This window comes from Puma concolor, chromosome E2 (assembly GCF_028749965.1).
Source record: "Puma concolor isolate L17-30 chromosome E2, mPumCon1.1.hap2, whole genome shotgun sequence".
In the NCBI taxonomy this organism is placed as follows: domain Eukaryota; kingdom Metazoa; phylum Chordata; class Mammalia; order Carnivora; family Felidae; genus Puma; species Puma concolor.
In genome coordinates, this window is record NC_141681.1 from 60,390,889 (window position 1) to 60,410,453 (window position 19,565).

The 19,565-nt window shown below is 60.9% G+C and overlaps 1 protein-coding gene across 3 annotated transcripts; it reads left to right on the forward strand.

Annotated features, from left to right (window-relative positions):
• The first annotated feature begins 929 nt into the window (after positions 1-929).
• ZNF444 (zinc finger protein 444) lies at positions 930-17,679 on the forward strand. 3 transcript variants are annotated; one of them, XM_086690815.1, is made up of 4 exons: positions 930-1,063; positions 5,322-5,663; positions 15,067-15,151; positions 16,595-17,679. In XM_086690815.1, the coding sequence occupies exons 1-4, from the start codon at positions 1,052-1,054 to the stop codon at positions 17,185-17,187; spliced, it is 1,032 nt and encodes a 343-aa protein (XP_086546941.1). In that variant the 5' UTR covers positions 930-1,051; the 3' UTR covers positions 17,188-17,679. The 3 variants fall into 3 exon arrangements, with proteins under 3 accessions (XP_086546941.1, XP_086546942.1, XP_086546943.1); XM_086690816.1 differs by having other exon boundaries at positions 967-1,100; XM_086690817.1 differs by lacking the exon at positions 930-1,063 and adding an exon at positions 1,419-1,505.
• The last annotated feature ends 1,886 nt before the right edge of the window (positions 17,680-19,565 follow it).

Below are 19,565 nucleotides of genomic sequence, written 5' to 3' on the forward strand. Positions count from 1 at the left end.
GCTGGGCCGGGGGAGTGGGCCACAAAGAGGGCGATGGTTTTCACCGGTCTTGGGCAACAAGTTCTGATCCAGCCACTGACCACTTGTGAAACCCGGGGGGAAAGTTACTGTTCGAGGTAGGGGATGGCGTCTGGCTCTGGCCCCCGGGCCCCCGAGGCTCGTGTGAGCGTCCCCAGGCCGGGATCCGTCTGGATACGAAGCTTCGACCCATCTCTTAAGATTTTCTCCCGCTCCAAGAACCACTTTTTCTTCCGGTTCCGAGATGGGGAAACTGAGTCAGTTGCCCTATCCGATGGGGGCACGCCATGGACGTGTGGCAGGAAGCCTCCTCTCCCGACTCACGCAGGAGAGGACACTGAAGTCTGAAGCACTGAGGCTTGCGCCAGAGGAGCCGAACCAGAGGGCCCAGGGCGCCCCCGGGCCGAGCACGTCTACCTCCGACCTGGTCAGCGCCGCCGGGTACTATAGGGGAGGAAACGCGACCCATTGTCAAGGAGACAACCCGCAGGCCAGACAGGCGCAGAACTCTGGCGGGGCCCCTCCTCTCTTATCGCCCAGATCTCCAGAGGATTTCACTCCCGAGCTCCCAGCACAAAACCTCCCCCCCACTCAGGACAGCGCAGCCAACGCTCCTCCCTGTCCCTCCCACCGCCTCCCCCGTCGGCACGTCTTCGCAAGCACGGGCTCGCGCGCGAGCCAATGGGAGGCCCTATATACATTCTGGGAAATGTAGTCCAAAGCCCGGCGCGCTGAGAGGCCTTGTTTGCGAGGGCTGATAGGCCGCTGGCGGTGCTCAATGCACCTTGGGAAGTGTAGTTCTGGTGCCGTTAGAGCCATTCGGAGACAGGCGTGCGAGGGACGCCACGGCGAGGGGCCAACGGGACGCGTCCCTTGCCGCGATGCTTCCTGGGAAGTGTAGTTCTGGGTGACGCCTGTAAGGCGGTGGTGTGGCGTGGAACGGACTACCCGGTCTCGGAGAGTTGGGGGAGGGGGGACGGATGAGTTGGCGCAAAGCCTGCCGGGGCATGGAGTCCCCGTGAGCTTTGTGCGCATGTGCGAAGAGGTGAGGGGGCTTGGGGGGCCTCGTCTGGGAGAGTGAGGTGAGCGAGGGGGGAAGGGGGGCTGGGAGGGGTGGTTGGACGCGCTTTGGGGAGAGGGGGGCTGGAGGCCGGAGGAGGGAGGGATGGGGAGCGGGGGGGGAGGGGAGAAGACGGGGACCGAGTAAAGCGGGAGGTGGGCGAGGGGGATGGGAGAGGGCACGGGGGGGAGGGGCTGGGGGAGGGCCGGGAAGTGGGAGGGGGCTGTGGCCCCTGGAGGTGGGGAACGCAGAGGCAAGTGAGCCGCCGAGGGAGGGGGGAGGGGCCGGGAAGGGGGACGGTCCCCCCAGGGGTGGGGCCGGGGCCTCGGGGGCCCGCCCCTCTGGAGGGGTGCAGGTGGTTCATTTTGCCTCGACCTCGAGCGCGCGTGCGCGCGCGCCCAGGAGTTCTGCGAGTCCCCGGGACAAGGTGGGTCGGTCCCCTCGCTGCGCTCCCTGTGGACTGGAGCGCCCACCTCTGTGGCCGTACTCAGGGGAGGAAGTTGGTTAGTGGGTGCAAGATGCCTCGAGGCTGCGTTTGCTGCTGTTGCCACCTGATACTGCCCCTTCTCGCCCCCCTCCAGTCGCCCTCTTGCGTCTCCTGTTCCCGTTTAGAGTTGGATTTAAATGCGTGTTTGGTTAATAGCGGTGCCCCCTAGCACTCCACAAAGTAGCAGGAATTTCAGCTCTGACTCCAGTTGAGGACTTGCATAGCGCCTAGTGCTATTCTCAGCGTCTTTGTTGTCCTTGTATCTTGAATTCTCCTGCGGTCTGGGATTGGTTTGATGTTTCTCCCCATTGTACAGCCCGGGCTGTGGAGAGTCCGAGTAAAAGGTGCTGTTGTATCTCGTCCAAGGACAGATGGCTGGTAGGTGGCCGAACTGGGATTTGCTGCAGGGCCCTTGTGCTCTGAGTAAATATTTGTCCAGTGGACCCGTGGCTCTCCACTGGGGTCGAGTTTGCCTCCTAGGGACATGTGGCAATATCTGGAAACATTTCTGGTTGTCGCAGTTGGGGAGATAGCCACTGGCCTCTGGGGGAAGAGGCCAGGGATGTCGATAAACACGTTACGTTGCGTGGGGCGGCTGCCACAACGTGGAATTATCTGGCCCCGGATATGACTGGTGCTGAGGTCTGGAAACCCTCAAGTGTACTAGGAGCTGGGCCGCTTCTAGTTCAGGTTCCCAGCAACCCCTGTGGGGAAGAAGCTGTTACACGAGTCCTGTGTCCCAGGTGCAGAAGTGAAGCCCACGTGTCCAAGGTCACACAGTGGGGCACGCAGCCAAGGTCCAGAGCCCATCTTTTCAGCATTCAGCTAGCCAAACGTGCTGTGCAGAGGTGCTGGGACTCTGGAGTCAGAACGGTTCCAGGTTTGAATCCTGCCTCTAAGTGTTCATTTCTCCTGCTCACCATGGTACCCAGCTCACAGAGCTGTTGGGACGGTGGGGTGGGGGCAGTGTGAGACAGAGGCCACTCAGTGGCTGTCTCCCAAGGCCTCCAGGGTGTCTGGTCGGGCAGGACGATACTCCTTGGACACAGACAACAGTGTCACAGATGCTTTTGTAGCAGTAGCAGGAGGCACTGGACCCTCAGTGGGTGGTAAGGATTGGTTTACAGGGTGGCATGAACTTGCTTAGCACTTAGTATGTGCTTTCTCAGGGTGGTGACCCCGGGACCCAGAGAAGGGTCCCGCTGGCCCTGCTGTGAGAAACTCAGTGTGGACAGCTGTGGGAACGTGGCTACCCATGACCCATGACTACAGGGCCCTGCCACTTGGTGCTGGGGCCTGGCTCCCTCAGGTCAGATTCCACTCCCTTCGGGGGTGGGGGGGAGGGTGTTTGTCACAGTACAGAAGGCTTCTGTGCATCCTTCGAGACTCAGCTCTGGCCCAGGTGTTCTGGAAACCCTACCCTGCCTCTCCCAGGCCCAGTCAGTGCTTAGATGGAGGGACGGGTAGGCAGGAGGTGGTCTGCCCCTTACTGGCTGAGTAACTTCACTCTCTCCACTTGTGAAACGGGGGCCATAATACTCCTTTCAGAGGAAGGATCATCCTGTACATCTCCTCTGAGTGCCAGCCAGCATGCTGGGCTCTCCTGGGGTCTCTTGCTCTCGATGAAGCTTGAATTCTTGTGAGGGAAAACTGCATAAAACACGACAGCCCATCTTGTTAAACGCTGAAAGGGAATTACTAAAGGGAAAGGTACCTGCAGGGAGTGGTGTGTGGATGCTGTGCAGATCGGATGATTTGAGGAGACTCTCCAATGGGGGGGGGGGGAGAATCACATGGAGGCCTCAAATATGAGAAGGAGCCGGCTGAGCAGGGGTTAGGAAGAAGAAAACAGCAGGTACAAAGGCCCTGGGATAGGACTTGCCTTAGGTCCAAGAAAATAATCGGGGAGGCAGTGTGGCTGAGTATAGAGAGCCAGGGATAGAAGGAAGAAATCAGAGAAGTAGGCGAGGAAGCAGTCAGAAGGTTTGGAGCGGGGAAGTGTCACAACGTGATTTCTATTAAGGAAAAAAACCCCTTCCTGAGTGTCGTGGTGATTTGCGACTAGAGGGACGCTCTCAGGAGCAGGGAGATGCTGCGGGGGCTGTGACAGCCGACCCAGCAATGAGACGATGCCTGTGGTCGGTGGTGTAGTGGTTAAGCGTCAGGGCTTTGCACTCAGGCTAGCCAGGGGACTACCTCAGCTCAGCCGCTCACAGCCCGTGTCCATGCAGCCTCTGAAGACCCCACGGCACACCCAGAGAACAGGAGTAAAGCAGGCAGTATCTCTTGTGATGAAATCCTTCTGACCTGCCAAGACCCAGGGGTCCCCGGACCCAGCGAGGACCTCTCTCCCAAGCCAGGGTCTCTCGGCCTTGGCACTGGACCATTCTGTGCCGTGGGGCTCTCGTGTGTGCTCTAGGACACCTAGCAGCCTCCCTCGCCTCTGCCTGCTGGACGCCGGAGGCACTGTTCCCCTCCCCCGTCCAACAGTGAAAAATCTCCAGACATTTCCAGCTGTTTCCCGGGGTCACGTCTGGGTTCCCTCCCTCAGGAAGGGGAAAGCGGAAGGAGGGGCACCTGGCTTCCTCGGGGGTGGGGGATCACACAGAGGAGAAGGGGACGATGGACATGGGTGAACTCCTGCAGTCTGCCACGTTTCCCAATTCGTGGACGTGCTTGGGGGCCCATCCGTGTATTCCTCCGCTCCATCACTGGCTGGGGGCTTTAACAGCAGACGTCTGTCTGTCTCGGTTCTGGGGCCAGAGACCAAGGTCAAGTGCCTTGACCGGCAGATTGGGTGTCTGGGGAGGACCCTTGTCCTGACTGCGGACCGCAGCCTGGTTTTGTTCTCACAGGGCAGGTGGTGGGGATTTCTCTTCCGCCAAGGCCACCGATCCTGTTGGATGTGGACCTCATCCTCGTGACTTCCTGTCTTTCCCCAGTTGTATTGAGGTGTGATTGACGCGCAAGGTGGTGATGCGATGACGTGTGTAGACGTTGCGATGCGCTCACCACAGTCGGTTCTGCTGACGTCCGTCACCTCTCGTTGGCTGACTTGTTTCTTGTGACGAGAACTCTGGGGATCGCGGCTCTCACGGCTTCTGGCAGGAGGCACAGTCACCGCACACATTAGACCCCCCCCCACGACTGACCCATCCTCTAACGAAGCTCTCATCTTCCACCAGCTTCAGCCGGCATTGGTGGCCTCCTCGTCACCTCCCCACATCCCACATCCGGATGTTGTGCTGGGGTTAGAGCTTCAGCATGACGATTTGGGGGTGGCTTTGCAGTAGGCGTCCCGAAGCAGCTGCCGTCGGGGACGCTGGGGATGGTGGGGTTTGTGCGTCATGCGGGCGAGCGGTTATGACAATGGTGGTGCTCACGATGATGCCCCGCTCTGCTCACTTGAACTGGGGGGAAGAGACTGCAGTGCCCACGGTCACCCCGCAGGGAGGGCGGAGCCAGGGTCTGAGCCTATTGTGTCCCAGGACCGGGATCCAAATGTCCATTCCTTGGGCACCTGTTGTGTGCAGGACACTGGGCGCCACAGCCCCCAGGCACCTTCCCCCGCAGGCCCTCCGCCGAGCAAGATAGGGGAGACTGAGGCACAGAGAGATGCCGCCCCTCACTGCAGGTCACTGGGCTCCTGGGGGTGCCCCCCTCACGGCGACAGTGGGAGGAGGCGACAGTGGGAGGAGGCGGCGGTTTGTAGCATCGCGGGCTCAGCTCTCACCGCGCTCACTTCCCTCCCCACAGGCCCGCTGTCCCTGCGGGGCTCGCGACCCCATGGAGGGCCCGTGTCCCCAGCCCGTGAAGCAGGAAGGCCAGGCTGCCGAGGGCCTGGCCCTGGACTCACCGTGGCACCGCTTCCGCCACTTCCACCTGGGAGACGCGCCGGGCCCCCGCGAGGCGCTGGGCCTGCTGCGAGCGCTGTGCCGGGACTGGCTGCGGCCCGAGGTGCACACCAAGGAGCAGATGCTGGAGCTGCTGGTGCTGGAGCAGTTCCTGAGCGCCCTGCCCGCCGACATCCAGGCCTGGGTGTGCAGCCGCCGGCCCCAGAGCGGGGAGGACGCCGTGGCCCTGCTGGAGGAGCTCTGGGTGAGCCACGGAGGGGGGGCTGCTCGCACGCGTGCCCCTCGGCCGCCACCTCCGCGCGCCGGCTTGCTCAGAGACTGGCCTCCCTCCCGCCTCGCCCCTGCAGACCTACAGAAGGAGGCTGGTCTCAGCGGGTAGGAGTGACGCTTCATGCGTCAGCAAGCACACCAGGCAAGCCCCGGGCGGGCGGCCGGTCGTGGGGCGGAGAGAGTCCGGCGTGGAGAGCAGTGCAGGTGGTCCCTGAGACCACCCTGCCGGCGGACCCTCGTGCAGCTTTGGGGTCTCCCAGAGACCTATGTGGAGTGAGTCAGGAGGAGGACTCCGTGAAAGCCGTCTTGTTTACCGTGCTGGTGATGCTGCTCACGTTGGCAGGAGGACGAGGATGCAGCTTCAGCAGAGGCAGGAGGCGCAAGGGCGGGGTCCGGGCAGTGGGAGGATGCAGGGGTGGGTCCAGGTGAGGAGAGATGCAGGGGTGGGGTCTGGAGGAGCCCCACCCACAAGGAGCCTCCGACCTCCCCCTCACATGGCATGAGGGCAGCTGACTCCTCCCGGCAACATTATATGACCACGTGTGTGCAGTCTGGCCGGCTGGAGTGGGGGGTGGCTCCCTGAGCCGTGGTGGTGCCCCGAGTGCTTACTGGGGCTACAGGCACCACCCACCTCGCTCTCCAGCCCCCCTGCAGGGAGCAGGTGCAGCGTCTGAAAGTCACCGTTGTACCTCGTATTGTTGGACCCAGCTGGTGTGGCCCCAGGCCCCCAGGCAGGTAGGATGCCCCAGGGGCTTGGAGGTCACCTCCCCGTGGTGGTTGAGGGCAAAGGTCAGCCATCCCTTTGGGGGAGGCTGCACTCTTTAGTAAATGCAGGGGTCGTCCAACTGGCCAGTGGGCCAGCCCTGCCCCCACCCATCCTGGACTTCTCTGGATGCACAGCCCTGCCTGTCCTGTGCATTGCCGGTGGCCGCCTTCACCACAAGGGCAAGGTGAGGCAGTGGGGACACAGGCCGGGGGGCCAGCACAGCCAAGATCCTCTACTCCGGCCACTGCAGGAAAAGCCTGCCAGTCCCTGGTTCAGAGCAGCGCTGTCCAGTTAGAAGTAGGACTCAGGCCAGTTCTGGGATCCTGAGCCTTTTAGTAGCACATCAGGAGGGCCAAAGAGAGCCTTCTAGGAGCAGGTTGGGAGGGCCAAAGAGAGCCTTCTAGGAGCACGTTGGGAGGGCCAAAGAGAGCCTTCTAGGAGCACATCGGGAGGGCCAAAGAGAGCCTTCTAGGAGCAGGTTGGGAGAGCCGAAGAGAGCCTTCTAGGAGCAGGTTGGGAGAGCCGAAGAGAGCCTTCTAGGAGCAGGTTGGGAGAGCCGAAGAGAGCCTTCTAGGAGCACATCGGGAGGGCCAAAGAGAGCCTTCTAGGAGCACATCGGGAGGGCCAAAGAGAGCCTTCTAGGAGCACATCGGGAGGGCCAAAGAGAGCCTTCTAGGAGCACATCGGGAGGGCCAAAGAGAGCCTTCTAGGAGCACATCGGGAGGGCCAAAGAGAGCCTTCTAGGAGCACGTTGGGAGGGCCAAAGAGAGCCTTCTAGGAGCACATCGGGAGGGCCAAAGAGAGCCTTCTAGGAGCACATCGGGAGGGCCAAAGAGAGCCTTCTAGGAGCAGGTTGGGAGAGCCGAAGAGAGCCTTCTAGGAGCACATCGGGAGGGCCAAAGAGAGCCTTCTAGGAGCACATCGGGAGGGCCAAAGAGAGCCTTCTAGGAGCACATCGGGAGGGCCAAAGAGAGCCTTCTAGGAGCACATCGGGAGGGCCAAAGAGAGCCTTCTAGGAGCACGTTGGGAGGGCCAAAGAGAGCCTTCTAGGAGCACATCGGGAGGGCCAAAGAGAGCCTTCTAGGAGCACATCGGGAGGGCCAAAGAGAGCCTTCTAGGAGCAGGTTGGGAGAGCCGAAGAGAGCCTTCTAGGAGCACGTTGGGAGGGCCAAAGAGAGCCTTCTAGGAGCACATTGGGAGGGCCAAAGAGAGCCTTCTAGGAGCACATCGGGAGGGCTGAAGACAGCCTTCTAGGAGCTCTTCGGGAGGGCTGAAGAGAAACCAGTTGGTTTAATCCTTGGTTGAGCTTAGCATAGCCAGGTTGTGACCCTCTGGGCACGTGGCACTTGGCACCTTTCCGGGTGCTCAGCAGCCACATGTGGCCGCGTGGTGCCAGCGACCCGCCGTGCAGAGACCAGGAGGAGAGCAGCCAAGATGAGGGAGCAGCCGGAGCCCAGCCCAGGCCGGCACAGAGGCTGGCGGGTCAGAGGCCGGTGGACAGGGGGAATGAGGAGTTGGAAAGATGGCAGGATGTTGTTGCGAGCATCTGTGGGGCACTGTCAGGTGCCAGGGACGCAGTTGTGGTCCTTTGTGTCTTCCTGCCTCTCTGATACCCTCTCCACCCTTCCCTGGGACGAGCCTCACCCCTCTGTTCCCTCCCCTCAGGCGGCTTCTCTGGGTCATTGTGTCCCAGGGTTGCTTGGGTGTTTCTTCTTGCTGCCTCCGTAACAAGTTCCTGCAGACCCCGTGCCTTAAAGACGATGCAGACTTACCCACTCAGGGTTCTGGAGGTCAGCGGTCTGACTCGGGTCTCGCTGGCTGAAACCAGGGTGTGGGCTGTGCTCCTTCAAGAAGGAGGCTCCAGGGGGGAATCCATCCCCAGAAGGAGGCTCCAGGGTGGGGGGGATCTGTCCCCAGAAGGAGGCTGGGTGGGTGGGGGGAAGGGATCTGCCCCCAGAAGGAGGCTCCGGCGGGTGGGGGGGATCCATTCCCAGAAAGAAGGGGGGGGATCTGTCCCCAGAAGGAGGCTCCAGGGTGGGGGGGTGGGGATCCATCCCCATAAGGAGGCTGGGGGGCATCCGTCCCCAGAAGGAGGCCCAGGGTTGGGAATCTGTCCCCAAAAGGAGGCCCAGGGGGAGGGGGGGATCCTCCCCCAGAAGCAGGCGGGGGAGTGGGGTGGAATCCATCCCCAGAAGCCCCAGAAGGAGGTCCCGGGGGTGTCCGGGGGGGGGGGGTCCGCCCCCAGAAGGAGGCCCCAGGAAGGCATCCGTCTCCTGCCTCTCCCAGCTTCCGGGGCGCCCACGTGCTGTGGCTCGTGGCCTTCTTCCCCTTCCTCCATCTGCAGAGTGCCTCACTTGACCTTTGCTTCCAAGGTCACATCCCCTCCTGACCCTCAGCTATCCCTCTTTCACACAGAACACTCCCATGATGACATGGGGCCCGTCGGGATGATCTGGGATTGTCCCCACACATCAGGATCCTTAAGTCGGTCACATCGTCAGTGTCCCAGCCCTTTTGACACGTGAAGTCACAGAGTCACGAGCTCTGGGATTAGGATCAGGGTGTGGACGTCGTCAGGGGCACTGCTGTGCCTGGCCAGAGGCAGGTGTGTGCACAAGGAAGTGGGGGGTCCTCGATTCTCGTGGAGTCGTGGTTCCCGATGACCCTCCACTTGGAGGAGGCCTCCGCTTGGAGGAGGCCTGCCCGTGTGCCCAGGTGTCTTCACCGCCCCTTCTGTGTGTTCTCTCCTGTTCTGGTAGGAGAGCAGGACTCGGGCTCAGAGCCGTCCAGGGCTCAGGGCTCTGGGGTGACACCATTTTAAGTGATCGCGCTGAATTGTCCACAGTGTCCCTGTGATGCCCTTGCCCCACTTCTGGTGTGACTCATGACCATTTAGGTGAAAGTTGTGGACAGCGGTTATCGCTAGGGTGTGAGGCCATTGCGGTGACGCTGTGGGAGGTGCAGGGAGAGCTGGCATCTGGGAAACGCCCCCAGGACTAGGGCTGCTCTGGTCTGTGGGTCCGTGCCCATCCTCGGCGGAGCCTGCCAGGACGAGTTGTGTGTGCTCGGGGGTCCGGCTGTGTCTCCAGACCTGGCCGCTCATTAGAGCACGTGGAAGCTTCAAGAAACACTCTTGGAGGGTCTCACGCTCAGGTGCTGAATCCGTTGTGACAGTGCGAGGAGCTGTGGCTTTGGCTGTGTGTTTCTTTTTTTTGAGACAGAGAGAGACAGAGCATGAATGGGGGAGGGTCAGAGAGAAAGGGAGACACAGAATCCGAAACAGGCTCCAGGTTCTGAGCTGTCAGCACAGAGCCCGACGCGGGACTCGAACCCACGGACCGCGAGATCACGACCTGAGTTGAAGTCGGAGGCCTAACCGACTGAGCCACCCAGGCGCCCCTTGGCTGTGTGTTTCTAACATTTCCAGGGGGCATATGGTTTTTTCTGCTGTTAACACGCGGTGGCTAATCGTAACCACAGCCACAGTCAGGACACAGAGCCGTGCAGTCACCCCAGGGCCCCAAGTGCTGCCCTCACGGCCCCGTCACCCTGGGGCCCTGTGTGCCCGTCACTCATTTAGCTCATCCCCCACCCACCTCCCCTCTAGCAACCCCTAGCTTGTTCTCTATATTTCAGAGTCTTTTATGGTCTGTTTCTGTTTTTATTTTATTTTCCTTCCCTTCCCATATGTTCTGTTTTTTTCTTTCTTAAATTACACATGTGAGTGATACCATATGTCTTTCTGTGACTTATTTCACTTAGCATAATACTCTCTAGTTCCATCCACATAGTTGCAAATGGCAAGATTTCATTCTTTTTCATCTCTGAGTAGTATCCCATTGCGTACATGCACCACATCCTCTTTATCCGTTCATCCGCCGATGGACATTTGGGCTCCTTCTATAATTTGGCTTTTGTTGATAGTGCTCTGTAAACATCGGGGTGCATGTGCCCCAAGTGTGTGTAATTTTAGAACAAGTTGCCAAAATGCTTCCTGAGTGGCTTCTCACTTGGCGTCCCCGCAACCGCGTACGAGACTCCACGCTTCTAAGGACTTCCCCCCCCCCCCCCGCCCCGATTCCAGGGGGCTGAAAGAAATCCCTATGTGGCTAAGCCAGCCTTGTGGAACTCGTTACTTCTTTATGGTTTGTCTAATGGCCAGAACGTAGACTCTAGAGCACAGGGGCCTTTGTCTTGTTCACCAGTGCTTCCCTGCTTTCAGTAGTGCCTGGTGCATAGTAGGTGCTCCAAAAAGTGCTTGCCAGCAAGTGGATGAGTAGCCTCCCTGGCCTCCCTCGTCTGTCCTGGGAGAGAAGATTTGACGCGGGCAGTGGTGTGAGGTCTCCTGTCACCTCTGTTGAGGGAGAGCCTGGTCTGTTCTGCAGGTGATGGGGAGGTGGATGGGGCTGGACCGACTTGCCTGCTGTCAGTCACCCGAGTCCGGTCCAGGCACACCGTAGCCGAGGGGCTGGGCGTCCGCCAGCCCGGGAAGCCCGGAGGAAAGCTGGTGGGCGGGCAGGAGCGGGGAGGCCCAGCTGTGATCAGCACAACAGGAAACACCCGCCAGTCTGTGCCTCAGAGGTCAGCACTCAGGGGAGTCCTGAGTCTTCAGAGAAGAGAGCACAGGTCCACTGTCAGACGTGAAAGCCAAGGTCGGCGGATGGACCTGTGGGGCTGGCAGGAAGGTGAGGGGGCGTCGTGGCCGTGGCTCAGGGTGGCTGGCGGGGCTCACCGAGGCGACGCATCTGAGTGCTTAGCAGGACTTGGGCCAGACCCCAGACCCGTGCGAGACGGACGTCCCGCCTTCTCGCTGTGGCCTGCAGGGCCCGTGGCCCTCACCCCCCGCACCTTGCCCGGTAGAGCTCAAGTAAGTACACGAAGGAGCGCCAGGATGGGAAGTGTGGACGTGCACCCCGGGGTCCTGACTGCCAGGCGGCTCAGCGTGCAGCCCTCAGGAGTTCCCCCAAGGATGCCCTCGCTGTGACACCACCTGCAAGTCTGGGGATCCCCAGGACCAGCATGGGTTCCGTAACTCCTGAGAAGGACTCAGGACTTCAGATGTGTTTCAGTGAAGGACGTGGAGTCCACTTAGCAAAGGCGAGAGGCCCGCGGGCAGGGCCCGTGAAGCTCCTCGCCCAGGGGCGCCGTGTGGACGACGCCTGCTCGTGCCGACCAGGGAGGCTCCCCAGACTGCCATCCGCAGTTTTTTTTTTTTTTTTTAATTTTTTTTTTCAACGTTTATTTATTTTGGGGACAGAGAGAGACAGAGCATGAACGGGGGAGGAGCAGAGAGAGAGGGAGACACAGAATCGGAAACAGGCTCCAGGCTCTGAGCCATCAGCCCAGAGCCTGACGCAGGGCTCGAACTCACGGACCGCGAGATCGTGACCTGGCTGAAGTCGGACGCTTAACCGACTGCGCCACCCAGGCGCCCCACCCATCCGCAGTTTTTATTGGGGGTCAGCCGTATAGACACAGCTGGCCACCTCATGGCTCCCCCTCATCTCCACCTCTCTGGAGGCTACAAGTCCCCGTAAATCCCATTGTCAGCACGGCCTCCCTGTCTCTGCGTGCGGCCCTGGGGCCTCAGTATCCTCTGTCACAGATGAAGGTGTGAGTCCCACAGAGGCCAAGCAACCTGCCTGAGGCCACACGGCCAGTTAGGGGGCAGCGGGAGGAAAAGAACCCGCAGGCCCTCGCTCTAGATTCTGCTCTGACCCCTGCTGTACAGCGGATACTGAGCCCCCGACGCCTGGCCCAGGGCGTCAGCCTTATCCCCACCGCCAGTCTGCCTGGGTATCTTCTTGTGGACGGTGCTTGGTCTCCGCACGGTCTAGCGTCCGCTGTCCGGGAGCCCAAACCAGAGCCGCAGGACATCCGTAGGGTCCTCCAGAGGAAGCAAGGGCGTTCAGCCTGTGTGGGCCCCAGAACCGCCAGGAGAGCCTGCTGGCAGTGCAGCGTCCTGGGCTCTGCTCACGGCGTGCTGACCTGGCCACGGTGGAGGCCAGTGAGGGCGGGCACCTGCGGGTTGCAGGAGCCCCGCTGGGGGCCAGGGAGCAGGTGGTACCCCAGATTGTGCCCTCGGACTCGGGGAGACCGAGTGCACCTCAGCACCTGTGCACCGACCTGTGCACCGACCCTGGAGGGGCAGGAACTTGCTCGGGGTCCCACGAGTGGGTGTGTGGCTGGAGGCACCTAGGGACCTAGTCGGTCACGGGCCAAACCCTGACCCCACGCTTCGGTTCCCCCTTATGTCAGGACATCCCCTTTTAGGAAACCCTCCTTCATCAGAGCGAAGGCAGACGGTTTTGCCCTTTGATACGTCCGTTGTTCACTCGCTTGGCGTCTGCCGAGGGGCCCGGGCCCTCTCCCGTGGTGGTGGGACTGTGCGGTGTCTGCGGTTCCCGTGATGGTTAGACACGGGGCCGCCCTGTGAGCCACCAGTGCCCCTCCTGGGAGTTGTCCACATGGAACTCGTCCCTTCTGTGAGGTCAACGATGGCAGGACAGCGGCATCTGTGACAGCCAGAAAGCGGAAACGACCCCTGTGGGGACCCACCGAACAGATAAACGCATGTGGTCCAGCTTCACAATGGAGCGATACTCAGCCACGTGCAGTGGAAGCAGCCACGCGGCTGGGGCGACCGTCACACACACAACGTGGGAAAGGGAAGAAGTCGGTCGAAAGAGACCGTGTGTTGCAAGATTCCATTAATGCGGCATCCAAAGCGTTCCTAACACTTTCCCAGCTCCTTCTACGGGGCAAGCATTACCTTGACATGCAAAACCAAAGAGCTTACAAGATAAGAAAACTGTGGGCCAGTATCCCCAATCTCAAAATAATTATATTTCAGGAACCGCCCACCCCCCCCCCACCCCAGAAAAGTACCTAATTATCGTGTGGTTCTGTGTCAAGTTCTAGAACGTGAAAACCACCCGGTAGCGGTGAGAAACGCACCAGCAGGTGCTGAGGCGTAATGGGGAGGAGGCGGAGCGATCACAGACGTGCACAAGGAGACTTTCAGGGGCTGCTAGATGTGTCCGCCATTCCGATTGTGATGGTGGCTTCACGCGTGTATACGTGTTGAAACTTACTTGATCGTATGCTTTAAACGCGTGCATTTATTGTACGTCTGTTCTGAGTAAAGCTGTTGTGGAGTGCAATATGCTGGGGACCAGCGTAGGGCCTGTTCCCAAGTCACACAGGGTCCTAAGCCTGCGTGTAATGGCAGGGATGTGGGCTCCGCCAGGTCCTGAAGGACATGTAGAAGGTAGACAGGGGAAAGGGTATGAAGAGTGGGTTCCAGGCAGAGAACAGAACGAAGAGTAGAGGTTTGAGAGAGCCTGGCACACTCGGGGCGCTGTAAGTGTTCTCCCGTGGGGCTCCAGGCAGGACCCTGGCGAGAGGCGGGGCCGGGCGTGTGGGCCTTGTGGGCCACAGTAGCAGCAAGCAGCGGGGTGGCATGTGCAGCACCATGACACCCTGAGCTGCACCAGTGGCCGGGAACCAGTTCAGTCTGCCGGAGCAGAAAGGCGACCACGCAAAGTACTCATCCTGCCACCACCAGGCAACGTAGGCGTCACAGATTCCAAACCACGAACGTTTGAGAAAGGGTTCGGAAGCTTCCTGAAGACTCTTCTTGCTAGGTGAGAGAATTTTAGGCATTACTAGGGCACCTGGGTGTCTCAGTCAGTGAAGCAGCCGGCTCTTGGTTTTGGCTCAGGTCGTGATCTCATGGTTGGTGTGTTTGAGCCCCACGTCAGGCTCCGTGTTGACACTGGTGCCTGCTTGGAATTCTTTCTCTCCCTCTCTCTTTCTCCCCCCTCCCCCGCTTGCTCTCTCACTCTCTGTGTTTCTCTCTGAAAATAAACTTAAAAAAAAAAAAAAGATTTTAGGCATTGCTGACTTCCATCCTAAACGTTACACTTGAAAGAAGTAAAATGTGAGAGGTAGGGTTGGATGTGTGGAACTCAGTAGTCAACTGCATCAGCACCAGGATTCTGATCTGTTCCTTGGGGGGCAAGGGCTTGAGAAACATTGACAATAGCGTAAAGGAACCTAAATTAGTCTGAAACATTTTCAGTAACCTTGGTGTTCCTGGCTGGCACCATCGTGCTCAGAAGCGGTCCACCACTTGTGCTGAGAAAAAAATCCATTCCTGATGGAAGAAAAAACTTTATTTTTTTCTTGAGTTAAAGGTAGCTTATGTGTTTCTGTTGTGTATTTTGTCAAGGAGTTTGCACTTTACCCAAAGGGCAGTAAAAAGCTAAGGCGGGATTTAGAGAAGGTGCATCAGTTGTCTGTTGCTACATACAAGTCACCCCAAACTTGGCAGCTTGCGACAACAAACATTTGTTGTCCACACAGTTTCCACGGGTCAGGAATTTGGGGCACATCTGGCACAAGTGTCTCAGGTTGTGGCTGAGGCTGGAGGGTCCACTCCCCAGATGGGTCCCTCACATGGTGGCCAGCAGGAGGCCTGGTGGCCGGCTTCCCCCGGAGCTTGTGATAGGACCTGATGACTGTCTGAATGTAGCAGGGGTCGCAGGGGAGAAGAGTAGAGGCTATCGCTGTGGTCTCTCAGTTCTGAGTGTCGTGTCTCTCGTTTCAGGGACCAGCAATGAGGGCACCTCAGGATGTGACGGAAGGCTCTGGGGTGGCTGTCGGAAAGGAAGATGGTGTGATGATGCCTTTAGGTGAGTAGCTTACCCCCCTTTCACACTGTGCTCCCCTCTTACCCTGAAGGTGTTCTCCTCCTGCCTGCCATTCATTCGTTCAGTGAACATTCGTGGTGTCCCTGTCGTGTGCCAGGCCCTGAGCTGGGCACCAGGGCTGGAGATGGGTCAGACACGCCCCCATGGAGGGCACAGTGAGTGGGGGGTCAGGATAGCAGGTGCCCGGTGACACGCACCAGCTGTTGGCGAGTGATAGGCACTGTCCTGCCAGTCTCCTGCAGCCTGCGTTGCCACATGGGAACGTGGGCACAGTACGTCTACGGTTTTTCCTCAAGAGAAGACAGAAGTGTAGATTTCTAGGATGTTGCCTGATTTTTAAACGTTTTTTGTATTTTTAAATACACTGCCGTGCACCAAGCCCACGTCACCTTTGGCTGCCCAGCTGGTACACTCGGCTCTCCGGAAGCCTAGATCTAGCAGCAGCAACCCGAGGCCAGGAGAACTCAAGCAGCTTGCCTGAAGCCACACAACAAGTCAGGGCCAGAGCCAGATAGGGATTGGGGTTTCTGCCCGATAGTAGGTGTCTCTGCACCCACTCCACAGGCTGGGGGGAGGCCGGGACAGCACGGCTTGGGACCTGGTGGTTGGCATGGAAGGGTGGGACGGGGGACCAGACTCTTCAGTTGTGCTGGAACTGTTTTTTGTAAGTTGAGTCATGAGCTGGAAGCTTGTGAGGCAAGTCGGATAGAAACGGGTTGCGTATCTACCTGGAACGCCATAGAGCAGTTTGAAAGCCGGGAGAAAGGAAATGAGGTTCATTCGTCCACCTGACTTACCTGCTTACCTACCCATCTGTCTGTCCACCCAGATACCCACTTGGACGCTGCCTGCTGCCCACCCCCTTCCCAGGGCAAGCAGTCAGCCTGCCCACTCACCCACTAACTCGCTCAATCAACCCCCTCCCATCCCCCCACCACCCCCCACTAACCTAGCCGTCTACTCCCTCCTCACCCACTGTTCACCCATCAGTCTGCCTCCCTACTTCCCCTCCCATCCATCCCCCCACCCATCCATCCTACACCCTGGACTTCGGGTTCATTCATCTGCCCATCTCCTCCTCCTCCGCCCACCCACCTGCTGACCTGCCTTCACCCATCAAGCCCCTCCTCTGTACACCACGAATTTCACATCCATTCACCCATCCTCCCTCATATCCATGCCTCCGTGCATTTATTTGGCGATGACTTTGCGGTGTGTACCAAGCACCGTGCTGGGTACACGGCTCCTCGGGGTGAATAAGCAGCCTGCAGTCAGCCCTTCTCCCGCCCCGCCCCGTGGTTTCCAGGCATTAAGCATTCCCCACCCGCTCCAGCGGGGGGCCCTTCATCCCCGGCCTGCCCCTGCCCTCCCCGCCCCCGCCGTCTGCTGAGCCACCTGCCCTCACCCTGTGCCTCTGCCCGGCAGGAGATGCGGTCCCCGGGGCTGAGGTGCTGGCGACGGGGGATCCCCAGGCCGCGCGCCCCTACAAGCAGGAGCCCGGCAGCCCTCCGCCGGCCCCGGCGGCCCCACCTGCGCCCGGCCCGCCCGCCTTGCCGGCGGCCCCGGGCACCGCCTCCTGCCCCGAGTGCGGCAAGGCCGCCCTGAAGCCTGCGCACCTGCTGCGCCACCGGCAGAGCCACTCGGGCGAGAAGCCGCACGCCTGCCCCGAGTGCGGCAAGGCCTTCCGGCGCAAGGAGCACCTGCGGCGCCACCGCGGCACGCACCCCGGCGGCCCGGGGCCGGCCCTGCGCCCGCTGCCCGCGCGCGAGAAGCCGCACGCCTGCTGCGAGTGCGGCAAGACGTTCTACTGGCGCGAGCACCTGGTGCGCCACCGCAAGACGCACTCGGGGGCGCGGCCGTTCGCCTGCTGGCAGTGCGGCAAGGGCTTCGGGCGCCGCGAGCACGTGCTGCGCCACCAGCGCATCCACGGCCGGGCGGCGGGCGGCGCGGGGGCGGGGGCGGGGGCGGGCCCGGGGGGCGGGGGCGGGGGCGCGTTCCCGGCCTGGCCCCTGGGGTAGCGCCCGCCTCTCTCTGCCCTCGGTGCTGCCCGGGCCCGCAGCCCCCCTCCGGTGCCTGCGCCGGCTCCTCTGCCGGCCCGGGCTCTCACGTTGTCCTTTTGCTCTCTCTGTCCCCTCCCCACTTTCGTGTTACGGCTTCAAAGCCCTCTCAGCCCCTCCCACCCTACTCGGTGCGCCCACAGGCCCCGCCTCCCCTTCCCTCCGCACCTGCCTCCCGCCCTGGCGGGAAGGACGCCCGAGGCCCGGGAGCCTAGAGGTGGAGCCTGGATCCGGAGGAGGGCCGAAGGAGGGAGACCCCTCCCCGTCTGGGGGAGGGGGGGAGAGGACGGGAAGGGGCCAGTGGTTCCCACAGGAGGTCGGGCTCTGCTAGTTGGCTCCTTGGCCTTGCTCCTCTCTGCGGCCGGAGGCGTTTGATGGACAGATGGCTGCTCCTGGGAGGCGCCGCGGAGACAATTCAGCATATGGAGAGTAATAAAGTCATTGAGTTGTGCACCCCGCAGTCCCAGGTTCTGTTGTGGCCAGGAGGCCACCATCGCCAGGAGGCCGTGGGCACCATTTCCTCGTCCTTGCGCCTGGAGACCAGGGGGAGGTGGGTTCCATCCGGCCCACGAAGGGCCTGGGTGTGGCTCGCCGCACTGCTCTCTTACGGAGGCCGGCCTTGGAGAAGCCTTGGAGGCTGGGGTTCTGAAGTCAGTCTGTGGCTTCCTGGCCGCGTGATCTTAAATCTCACCCGCTCTGGGCTCCCGCGTTCACATCTGTAAGCAGCAGATTTAAACGGGCATTGCTAGAGTGTTAATTGTGGGAGGCCACCCATTCATGGGGACCCCCGAATACCGGTTTCAGTAGGTCTGGGGTAACCCAGTTTGCGAAGAGAGGAATCCAGTCTGTTGCTGAGGATGGGGTATGAGCTCGGGGGCCATGGGTCTGGGACCTCGCAGAGGTGGTTGAGGAGGTGCCTGGGTGCGGCTCACTGTTGAATGCAGTCCCTGGGCAGCCTCATCAGGGTGCTGTCTCCCCCACCCCTTGTCCTCATCTCAGTGCAGAGTCCTGGGGTCCAAACCCTGGTGCCTTCCCTAGGAAGGTGCTGGTGCATCTGACCGGCAAGACCCAGGCCACACTCCATGCCCTAGCTGCAAGCGGGTCTGGGAAAGTGGCCAGCTAGACTGTCGGGCATCTGTAGCCAGAGGCTGGCTCCACCTTCCAAGACCTGTGAGGCAGGACCGTCCCCACAGCTGAGGCAGGTCTGGGTGGCTAGCAGCGTCTGGGAATGTCCAGTGTGTACTCCGAGGTCTCTGCCCCCGCCTGTGAGTCGGAAGTCCAGTGGTCACTGAACGCGGACACAGAGCACTGTCAGCGTGAGCGGCCCGCCCACACCTTTGTCACGGTGCCCTCCTCACAGCCAGGGCGCCGTGTCCCTGTGCCCGCTGCCCTCCTGAGGAAAGAGGCCTGGAGAAGCAGCGTCTGCAGCTGCAGGACCTCAGCAGGGCGGTAGGGGGAGGGGGGGGGGTCTGAGGACCTCAGCAAGGCAGTAGGGGGAGCGGGAGAAGTAGGGGGAGGTCTGAGGACCTCAGCAGGGCAGGGCGGTAGGGGGAGCTGAGGAGTGGGGGCGGGGCCTGAGGACGGGGTTCCGGTGCGAACGGCAAGTCCTGTGTCACGTGCTGACATCCACCGTCTCCCTTACCACCGCACCCAACGAGGCAAGTGCTGCTGCCACCCCCGTTCACAGATGGAGAAACTGAGGCCCCGAAAGGGGAAGCGACTGGGTCATGGCCGTGGGTGTGAACCGGGCCGTCTGACCCCAGTGCCTTGCGCCCACTCATCACGCAGTGACCGTTGACAGGCTCCTGTGTCACTCGGCTCCCCGCCTCTGCCAGCAGCGCGGACACTGCTCCGTCCCTTTGGACAAGCTCCCCTATATCCTGGTTTGCTCCGGGAACCATCCCCCCCCCCCCCCCCCCCCCGCCCAACACACACACACACACACACACACACACACACACACACACACACACACACTGTGTCCATCGGTGTGGACCCCTGCTTCCCCCCGTGTCCTCGTGAGCCTCCGTCCTGGTTAGGGTTGGAGGGGCCACTGAAGAACACCCTAGGAGACAACTAAGGAGATGGGGAGATGGGCACCCAGGTGTTCTCCCCTCAGTGCCCGCCAGGGGGCACATCCGTCTGACCTCAGCTTCCACAGCCAAGGTGGGCCGAGTCTCCCTCCGAGACCTGGGGGCGGCCCCCCGACCGGAAGGACATGCTAGAAGGCTGAAACAAGCTTCGTGCCAGCTGCTGGGGGTGCAGAGCGCTGCAGACGGGGTCACCGGGGGGTCACCAGACACACCCACTCCATGTGGCTGGGGCGGCACCGAGTGGGG

Coding starts and splice junctions, on each gene's coding strand:
- ZNF444 (XM_086690815.1), top strand. Junction 5,664..15,066: donor CCCTGCTGGAGGAGCTCTGG/GTGAGCCACGGA, acceptor CTCTCGTTTCAG/GGACCAGCAATGAGGGCACC. Junction 15,152..16,594: donor TGGTGTGATGATGCCTTTAG/GTGAGTAGCTTA, acceptor TCTGCCCGGCAG/GAGATGCGGTCCCCGGGGCT.